The sequence below is a fragment of the Glycine soja genome, chromosome 14 (assembly GCF_004193775.1).
Source record: "Glycine soja cultivar W05 chromosome 14, ASM419377v2, whole genome shotgun sequence".
Classification (NCBI taxonomy): domain Eukaryota; kingdom Viridiplantae; phylum Streptophyta; class Magnoliopsida; order Fabales; family Fabaceae; genus Glycine; species Glycine soja.
In genome coordinates, this window is record NC_041015.1 from 50,147,720 (window position 1) to 50,158,710 (window position 10,991).

The window sequence follows — 10,991 nt, forward strand, 5'->3', positions numbered from 1 at the left end:
CTATTTATGTATATATAAACGTGTATTGGGTAACATCCTATAGTAATAAACTAATAATAAGTTTTAACATGCACATCTTGCTGTAATTATAATAGAGAAGTATTACACCATATACAAAAGAGACAGAGACACAAATAGACTTCTGATAAATTATGTGAAAAGCAAGAAATTTAGGTGATTAGATTAATATGCCTATATGCTAATAGTTCTTGTGCAAATAAATTTAATGCGTCAGCTAAAAAAACTTTATTGCTAAAAAAACAACACTTATATTTAGCGTCTGAGTTGAATTTTAAAAGTGAAGTTTTGATTTACACACAAAGTTCAGGTGGAAAATCACAAACTTGCGAGAAAGGTATGACCAACGCAACGCCAAAGGATTAGTCAAAACAAAAGAAGGAATGGAATTGGGTGTTACCCAAGGAGAATAATGAAAGACGGGTAGGTACAAGCAACAAGATATTACTTAGTAGTCTAAATTTCATAGCATTGGTTGAATGGACCAAGTTGTCATATTTTTTGTGCAGTTTTCATTTTTTTTTCCGTTCCGGTGGTAAGATATCATATTTGATAAGCTGTAGGTTTAAATTTTTTTTGTTTTTATTTTGAGGAAAATTTAAGTTCGGATATAAATATCAAGAGATTTAATTCAATTAGTTAAATAAGGTAGATAGGTTATTGTAAACCTTCGGTATTTTTGATAATAAAAAACAAAGGTCTCTTATAAATGCATATTATGTATCATCCTCTTTCCCTTGGTTAGATTTTTTTTCTTCATATTTGAATAAAAAGGAAGACAAACAATTTATAACACTGTTTTGATTAGAAGGTTCATATAGATTATTAACTAAATCATTTTTTTCCCTAGATTTATTTGCATGGTACACCTCGTATTTGCTAGTGTTTTGATTTAAAAAATCATATATCCTAAAAAGAAACATAATCAACACAAAAGAATGAGGAACAAATTGATGACCATGATCATATTAACAATGGATTTCTAAAATCAGATCTAAAGAATGTTTTGACATTGAAAGCAATCTTGAGAAGTTATGAAGTGGCAGCAGAATTGCGTGTTAATTTCCATAAGAGTACCATTGGAGGGATAGGAGTTTGTGAAAGAGATATACAAAGATTTGCGGTTATGCTAAACTGCTTTACCTTGGAAATGCCCTTTGTTTACTTGGGGATTCCACTAGGGGCTTTTCTGAAGAGGATTCGAACTTGGGAACCGGCGCTGCTAAAACTAAAGAGGAAAATGGCTCCATGGAAGCAAAAAGTAATCTCAATTGGGAGCGAGTCAGTCTTATTAATTCATGCCTAACAATGATTCCATTATTTTTTCTTTCCTTCTATAAAGCTCCCAAATTAGTGGTGGACAATATCAAGGCAATGCAAGACAATTTTCTATGAGGAGGAAATCCAGAACAAAGGACAGTAGTATGGGTTAGTTGGGATAATATTTGCCAACCAAAGGTGAATGAAGGTCTAGGTTTAAAAAATGTGGAGTTGTTTAATAAGGCGTTAATTGTGAAATGGAAGTGGCGTCAACTTGAAAAGGAAAAGACAATGTGGGCTAAAATACTAATAGCTAAATATGGTCCAGTAAGGGATATGAGAACAATTTTAAGCTCAACATCTATTTCCAAATGATTGAGTGATGTGCTAAGCATGACAGAGGCAGATAATGTGAATGACTTGTTTGAACAATAGGTATGGAGGAAGGTGAAAAAAGGTGAATCTATCTTATTTTGAAGGGATAAATGATTCGCTAAGGTTCCTTTAATCAGACTATTCCTAAGATTATTCTAGTCTTCCTAAATCAGGATGTAACATTGCTTCAAATGGAATTTTGGGAGGAAGGTCGATGGAATTGGAAATCACAGTGGAAGAGAAGTTTGAGGGAATGAGAGCTAGAGTTAGAAGTGCAATTGATGGCCATGCTAAAGAGAGCCAATTTGAAGGTGGAAGGAAGTGACTCATGGATGTGGAGAAGCGCTGAAGGAGGTGAATTCTCTATCAGAAATACGTATTTTCTAATGCAGAACTTGCCTCAAAGTGAACAACAAAATTTGTTTGATATCTTATGGAAGGCCAAGGTCCCTTCCAAAGTGTTGGTTTTTGCTTGGAGGGAGTTGTTGAATCGTATTCAGACAAAGGACTAGCTGGAAAAAAGAGGAATAGGTGGTACAAATTTCATTAATTTATGTCCAATATACAAGGAGCAACAAGAATCAACAACTCACCTTTTATTTAATTGTAGTTTTGCATATGCATGTTGGCAGCAGTGCTGCTTGTGGATAGGTATGCAAGAACCGATGCCAAGTACCCCTTAGTAACACATGTTAGGCTTTAGAGGAGAGGGGGCCACGATGAAATGGAAATGTTGGATGTTGTCTATTTGGATGGCTTGAATATGAACCATTTGGAATACAAGAAATGAGGCAGTCTTTGCAGATAAGCTGGTATTAGTGGAGGAATTGCATGACAAATTTATGTTTAAGGTGTGGAGTTGGGTTAAGGCAAAGGAAAAGACAACAACATTTTCATTTTATGATTGGACAATGGATCCAATGTTGTGTATAACGTCTATTTCCTAATTCAAGCAACATTCTTCTCTCAGATGGAGTTGGGTGGACTCCCCCTTTGATGGGAATGTTTGTTTTCTTTTTTGACATTAGTTTATGCAATACTGATGTTTGTAGGGGGTGATACTTGTATATGCTTATGTAGGGCCTATCAGGAAGTTAGATACAACCTTTTTCACTACTTGTGAGGATTGTAGTCATATGTTGCAATTACTATAACCATTAATATAATGGGCTCTTTTTTGGCCTTGCAAAAAAAAAAAAAAAAACACAATGGCTTTGCTGAAGCCGAAGAAAATCAACTTAGATTGACAAAGGAAGGGATTAGGCCATTGTGTTAAATGTTGGAAATTGATCTACCTTATTATCTAAGTAATGCACTTCCCAGTTACATCAACCACTTCATTTTTGTCTTGAGAATGATTAATCTAAAATGTAAAATTAATGTATTTCCTTTTTTGATTCCGAAATGACCAATCTAGAAGGTCAAAAAAATATTTCGAAAAGAATGCAAGAAGCACCTTGGGGAATACATGAAGCAACGACCGAAAATGCATTATTTGGATGACCAGGTGAATCAATTTCCAACATGTTCCGCAACGGCCCAATCCCTTTGCGGTATGTCTTGGTATCTTTTGTCAATCTATGTTGATTTTGTTCAGCAAATCCATTGTCAATATGTTCATGGTCCTTCATTTGTTCTTCTGTCTTTATTTTATTTTTTAATTGTTTTCTTGAAATTCTTCGGCTATAAGAGGTGTGTAAAGCTTCTAATGGAGTCTAGAATTACCGTAAAACACAACATAATAGAATTTTTTTTTCCTTTTAGGACACATGATTTTCTTTTGCAATAAAAAACACTTGCAAATACAAACTGTACCATGCAAATAAATCTAGAGACAAAAATGATTTATTTGACATTAGTTAATAATATACACACCTTGTGATCAAAACACTTGCAAATATAAATTGTTATAATTTGTTTGTGTTTATCTCCTTTTTTATTCAAATATGAAAAGGGAGACATCTAAGTTGTTAAAAGTTTACCAATATTTTTTTATCTCCTTTTTTATTCAAATATGAAAAGGGAGACATCTAACTTGTTCAATGAAAAAGGTAAAAAAGAATTAGAGAAAAATGGTTATATACTGAAATTGTATAAAATTTTACACGGTCATTCAATCATAATCTATTATGTATAGTAAGTTTGTTTGACTTTTAAAATAATTATCTTAAAATAATTAAAATAATGATTTGTGATTCGATGATAATGTAAAATACAAAGAATTGTTCAATTGTAAGGAAAAATAATAAGAATATAATTGTGTTAGATTTTAACACAAGTCTTAATTGGTGAATAAGATAGGACAAATCGGTGAATAAGATAATACAATATAAATCTTAATTGGATAAATAGTCAAATTCGTCCCTAAAAATGTGAGGTGCTGATAGAATAGTCCTTGAAAGATAAAAAATTAAAATTTAATTCTTAAATGTGCAAAAAGTACAACAATTAATACTGCAAATAATTTAATGACAATTTGGTCCCTAAAATTTACAATTTAATGTTAAATTAGTCATTTAGAAATAAAACTTATTATCAAATTAGTCCTTAAACATTACAACTAAATTACAAAATAGTCTCCCAAATTAACAACACAATTAATTTGTCGCACTTTTTCACATTCAAGGACTAAATTTATATTTTTCATCTTTTTGGGATCAATTTGTGATAACTGTTAAATATGAGCTATTTTTTATAATAAAAATATATTGAAAATATCTTTAAAAATATTTATTTAGCAATTATTTTTGTCTTAAATATTAGAAATTGATATTTTTCTTATTTATGACTTGCAGATATGAAAATAAGGGATTAAAAGCAAAAAAATCTAGAAAATATAAAAAATATAAATAAGGAAGATTTTTTAGCATCGGACCCAAGTCCACTCTAGTAATTATAGATAGGGAGTCAAGCTCAAGTCCACTCCAATAGCTATAAAAAGGGAGTCAAGCCAAGGAGAAAAGACATGACCCTAAAGAGTCAGAATTCTCTAATAAATATATTCTAAGCCTGAGTATCTCTAGTAGGGGAAATCTTTCTTTTTCTATCATTTTTCCATAAAACCATTTTCTAGTGTAAGGCCTCTTATGACTACAAGAGACTAAATTCTTAGTTAGGGTATGACAGACCTAAAAAGTCAATATTGTTCACTTCATACAAATAAGACAGGTTAAGTCCTAACATTATCACATTTGAAATTTATCTTTCTTTATCTTCATCTTAATCTTTTATTTTTCTTATCTTATCTCTTTTTATTTTTATCATCTTTTAATTTAAATATTTTATCTTTTCTATCTTTTATTTTTAACTTTAAATATTTTATCTTTACTTTTAAATCTTTATCTTATCTCCTATCTTTATTTATCTATTATTTTATTTTTCTTATCTTTTGCTTGTAAATTGGATTTGGATTAAGTACAAACAAATCCCGATGGATTTGACACTCGAACTTTCGAGTATTTTACTACTGACAAATTTGGTTGGTGCACTATGAGTTAACAATTTGTCACCATATCACACTTCTGAGTACCAATTTGACTATTTATTCAATCTTAATTGGTAAATAAAATAGGACAAAGTGATGAGATCTTAAAACAATGAATTATCATGTTGACTAAACTAGCCTTTCTTAAAAAATTTTTTTTTTAATTTAATTAGGTATATCATCCTTTTCAATTTTTAACAACCATACTTTAATCTTATCCTCTTTTAAATTTTATTTTTAAAAAATACAAGAGAGTACTATATATATATCAAATATGAATTTTAAAACCAAATTCAATTGACTTGCAGAAAGAGAAGGCTTTCCCGCTATGTCACACTCACACCTCAAAAGCTTGTCTTCTATCTGCTCCAGTTCCATGGAATTGGAGATTGGAGCCACTCATTCAGATCAGACACTTGGTACATATCCTATATAATAATATTTACCTTTTCATTTGTATATTACTGTATTCTTATTTAGGCTACATTTGTTTCTTAGAAGGCTAATGACTGACACCATTAGTCCTACTTGTTTGTGAATTGTGATCTTAATTTGCTTATGCCTACACCAGAGCCTTGGTTTCAGTCTGATACATCTACTGGGTACCTTCAAGATGCCATTGCAGGCAGGGGCATTTGGTGCAAGGAACAAAATTTATCTTCCTGCTCTACGGATGGAAAGGTTATATTAATTTGCGTAATTGTGTAATTCTTAGCAAAAGTTGTAATTGTCAAATTCCTATGACTGAAAATTCATCATTTGGATGATCAGGTAGATGAATTTCCAATATTTTACACAACAGGCCAACCCCTTCATGGTATGTATGCTTTTGTATCTTTTTCAATCTATGTTCGGCAATTCCACAGTCAATTGGTAATTGATCATCAATTGTTCTTTTGATTTTTGCTTTTTCTTAACTGTTTGATGCAAATTCTTTGGCCAAGTGTATGAAGTTTGGTGATGGAGTATGGAGTTTTATCAAGTCATAGTAATTGAAAAAGAAAACATAGCATTATGTTAATGTATAACTGATGCATCTCCTCACCACCTTTGTAGATTGTGGCTTTAGACACCAAAAAAGGTTCATCACTACAAACCTATCATCATCGCCACAAGGTGACACACATGAAGCTGCAATCAAACATGATCCTGCTAGGAGTAGCTATGCATATGGTGAGTCAGACAAAAATGATGCTCTAGTTTCATTCATCACATGCTTTTGTTGAAACAAAAAATGAACTGTCCTTGATTTAGCATGACCCTTTTCTCTTTATTCCACGACTTACTCATCTTAGTTTGTTTTCAAAGTTATAATGGTTCACTTACATGTCCTTTTTGTTCCTTTTCTCATGGTGTTACCAAGAAGGTCAAAGGAAGAAAGTTGCTTTCCCCTTTAAATTGGTGAAGTCTGGAGGAGTTGAAGGGGAAACAACACTCAAAGATATCAACCACCAAATTCTCAGCACCCCATCAGCATCAAAGCCAATTCCTCATCCTGTGAAAGATTCTGTGACAAATCCATGCAAATTAGTCCGAGGAAGTTTTGGTTTGTCAGGAAAAGAAGTGGCATCCGTTACTAGGATTCACACACGGGGTAGAGGTTCCATTACCATTATTAGGACCAAGGATTAAAAGAGAAGTACCCTCTCATTCATGTGTTACATATGTCAATGTCAGTGCTTTTTGCATAAACTAGAACTCCTTGTGATGCTTTCTTATTAGTTTATACCAAATCTGTTACAATGTAATGACAAAAGGAATTTCTGTTGCAGTATAATAAGTTCCACTTATTATTATTGACTATTCACAATTGAACTAGAAGGTTTTACGGATTTCAACAGGAATGAACAGGGCATTTCAATTTTCACACCATTTGTCTTACGCCAAACATGGAAATCTTCCAAATTCATATATATGCATGGCATGTAAATGAAATTGAGTTTTCAGTTGCTACTCTTTCATAAACTCCAATCAGAGGTCATGCCGTGTTATTAATACATACATTGTAGTTGTGGGTATGGGATCATTTACAAAAATAAAAACAATTGCATAACGTTAGTTCAAAAAGGTCTAGTTTTAAGTATCCGGGAAGGCAAGTTTTTATTGATGAGAAAGAAATTGTTTTTTTTTTTTTTGTATTTTCGATGTAGTAATTACTTTGCAAATAAAAACTTAGCATTTTGAAATGTTTAAAATCAGTCCTAAAATCTAATGTTAACATTTTTCTTTTAAAAAAGGATGATTCGGTGTAAGAGACTCCCATCTAATGGGATCTAAAAAGGATTGATAAATATTACAACCTAAACCTCCTGAGTGTTCTAAATGGATAAATTTTAAACTCCTTAAATTTCTGGTTTAATAGTAATAACAATAGTAAGTGAAAGTGTCCACTAAAAATGCAATCCCACTACAATAATATAGGCCACTTTTTCAAAGTTTACGTGCATTTTAATGAGAGAGAAATGATTTATAAGTTGTTTGAAAAAAAAAAGAAGAAAAAAGATGTTGAGGATAAATATCAAAATAATGAAATGATAATATTCACAAAGGAAATGTAAAATTGAAAAAGATCCTATATATGTAGTAAACGGCATCCACAAGGTTAGTAAGACATTTTTTTAAGGAGAGAAAATCGACAAATAAAATAAAAATAGAAAAAATCTCAACTAGATTGACACCACCATTACAATGCCTATCTGTTAACAAGAAGTCATTAGTAACACATAAATTTATAACTAATAACTAAGTTTTTTAACATCACAAAAACCAACAGAGTGAGATTAGTTCTAAAAATAAATCTTATTAGACACTTTGTCTTTTCCAACTCTTGTCTCATCCAAAACCTATGAGAGAATCTTTGAACTTTGAAGGGGTTATTATATGTGTTATCCTAGCACGTACATGCCAAGCGTTGATGCATGAATGATTTTGAGCAAACACGATCCCGAAATCCGCTTCTATGTTTGATTAGAATCATATCTATACCTTATTTTTAGCTCTCTAGTCATTATCATGAAGCAATCATCGACTGTGCTTTGATGTCATAAATCACAATTGGTTACCATGAGAGACTGTTCCCAAAATATCATGAAATGTTCATCACGCGGAAACATATACAATGCAATATTATACGGTTTTTTTATCATCAAAGAAAATTTGTTTTTTTTTTAACAAACAACTTTCATTATCACTAATGCTTCCGGATGTAAAATTGATATTTAATCATGGAGAAGGCAATATTGTACAATAAGCAGCCGGCAATTGAGTTGGGTTACAAGCGAGACTTATGCTTATATTTCAATCACTAACCAATAAACTATCGTCAAGATATTGATCTTGGCTTATTTTCATAATTTTTTTTTGGTATTAAATTGGAGATCACACATGCACACACAAAAAAAAACTGAGGAATGCATCTTTAGTGATATAAACGGGCTAAAATGGTCTATCACTGAAAATCCAACAAATTTACAAGCTAATAGGTCTATCACTGAACAAGCTAATAAACTTGTGAGCTAAAATGTTTATCACATTAGAAACAATTCAAGTGTAACAACAAGATAACTTTATTCTGAACTAAGATTTTCTTCCTTGTTCATACGTGCATTGTAGTGTTCATGCACTTGAATGTTGACGTTAACTTCAATTAATACTTGATAAATTGGATTGAAACTTTTCTTTGGGCCAAGGTGTTCTGATCAGAAGATTGGGCCTTAAACCCAATTCAAACACTAAATAGAGTTGGACAATTGCTTCGTGTACCTCCAGATTTGCTTCCTGCATCCCATTCTGGAATGTAATTTACATTTGGATTAGCCATTCTAGAATGTAAAAATTTGCATTCTGGATTACATTCTAGAAAGGCTAATCCAGATTGTAAAATTACATTTCAGATTAGGCTTTTTGGAAAGTTAAAGAGGTGCAGGAAACAATTGCCTTAGAGTTGAATGATTTTTCAAATCAATTAAATCCGATCTATGACCCATAACAGAGGTGAAGACAAGAAAAATTTATGAGCTCGTGGTAATGGGTGTTATTTGGAGTATAATGATGAATTTTAAGATGTAATGTGAATGTGTAATGTTGATACTTTATTGCTTATGTCCAAGGCCACGAAGTAGAGGGCCATAGGCAAACAGAGATCATGGCAATGGTGGTTTCTAATGCATGCAAGAAATGAATTGACTCACTAAGCGGTGTGGCTTTGACAATGGATTGTAGACGTTACGATGGGATTGAAAATTGAAAAAAAAAGAAAGAAAAAAAAGTCACAATGTTTAGTGAACATTCTTTATAAGAGAAGTCCAAGTAAGATTTTAAATAGCTCTAGGACTAATTGAGAAAAGAATAAATTTTAAATGATTCACAAGTATGAGACGATTGTTTGCTCTTGTGTTGCTTTCGCAACCCCCGCTCCCCCTCTACCATTGATTATTGTTTCCATTACTCTCGCCAAAATCAGCCATAATATTAATTGTTTATATTTGTTAACCTAAAGCAATTACTTATCTTCTAAAAATTAATAGATAATGTTCCAAATTAGCCTGGACAAATTTTAAATTCTAAGAATTTCAAATACTTCAATTGAAATTGTTTTATTTTCAAAATTTTGTGTTTGGATAAAAAAATTAAAATTATGAGGATGAAAAAAAATGAATGAAAAAAAAGAAAATATGATTGGTGTGCTAGTTATACATGTTCCTCTATGCTCACACCCGATCGATATTTTAGGAGCTTACTATAAGAAGAAAATTTCAATTTCTCACCTTTTAGAAGAAAATTGAAATTTCAAATTTTTAGTTGTTTAAAATTCTGTTTTAAAATTTCAAAATTTTAAATTTTTCATATAAAACATCCAAACAATGAATTCTAAACTACAGAAATTCAAATTCTCTGATAAATTACTTTCCTCAGTTAAAATTCTCTATCTAAACACACTCTAAGAGTAATGATAATGTAACTTGTAGTTTTGTTAGAATTGGTGATCTTTCATGAAAGTCTTCCGATGTCACCAATACTAAGAGTATCACATGCAAAACTGTGACGTTCAAGTCGATAGGGATAAGAGTTAAAAGGTAAGGAGTAGCCTACTTTATGAAGACTGGTATTAACTACTAGTACCTCTTTGGTTTTTAATTTTTTATGTAATAGTACCTCTTTGGCTTTATCCTTAGTGATAAGTGAAATATCTCTGTTGATGACTTCAAGTTTTATATATTATTATATATAAATGTATGAATGGACACAGTAAAATAGACTGCACATGGTTTGGGTTATGAATTAAAGGAAAGTTGAGTTATATGACCACATTTTGGGAACTTAATTTGGGTGAGGGTTTATAACTTGATGTTTTAAAATGATGAATTCTGAGTTAATGACTTTCTTAAAGGTGGGTAAGTTGAATAAAATTATGTATAAATATATAGTTTCTGGTTGGTGTACTTTTATGATAAAATTAAACATGAATTTATTTCTTTTAAATATAACAAATTCTTTTAAATATCTCTAAATGCAGGGACTTTTGTTATAAAAAAATCTAGTGATTTTTTTATTTATTTATAATTCTAGTGTAATATTCACCTCTACATTCATGTAAAATGCATGCTTTCCCATCATGCAATACATTGTGTTAGCAAATAACAGAATTTTCTAAACAATATAACAAAATACGGAAAAGAAAAGTTAAAAATAATGGCATATAATCACTGTATATAGAAGCATGAAAACCATAAAAGAACAATAGAATTAAAGTTAGAACCTGAACCTATTTATACGCAAGTGACTCGACCCGACTATCTATATCATTATAGCATATAAGTTAATGAGTCATTAGTGATTCTTCACGTTTTTTTTA

General features: G+C 31.2%; 1 protein-coding gene across 1 annotated transcript; it reads left to right on the forward strand.

The window, feature by feature from the left end:
* Positions 1-1,867: 1,867 nt before the first annotated feature.
* On the forward strand, positions 1,868-6,958 carry LOC114384186 (protein XRI1-like). The gene is made up of 6 exons (XM_028343843.1): positions 1,868-1,964; positions 5,446-5,556; positions 5,709-5,818; positions 5,909-5,954; positions 6,194-6,310; positions 6,504-6,958. The coding sequence occupies exons 1-6, from the start codon at positions 1,868-1,870 to the stop codon at positions 6,767-6,769; spliced, it is 747 nt and encodes a 248-aa protein (XP_028199644.1). The 3' UTR covers positions 6,770-6,958.
* Positions 6,959-10,991: the final 4,033 nt, after the last annotated feature.

What these genes read in the sequence shown, in the direction of transcription:
- LOC114384186 (XM_028343843.1), top strand. Translation starts at nt 1,868, where the DNA reads ATGGAATTGGAAATCACAGTGGAAGAGAAGTTTGAGGGAATGAGAGCT. An exon ending in TAAAGAGAGCCAATTTGAAG is followed by an intron (nt 1,965 to 5,445) that starts GTGGAAGGAAGT and finishes ATTGACTTGCAG; the next exon opens with AAAGAGAAGGCTTTCCCGCT. An exon ending in CCTGCTCTACGGATGGAAAG is followed by an intron (nt 5,819 to 5,908) that starts GTTATATTAATT and finishes TTGGATGATCAG; the next exon opens with GTAGATGAATTTCCAATATT.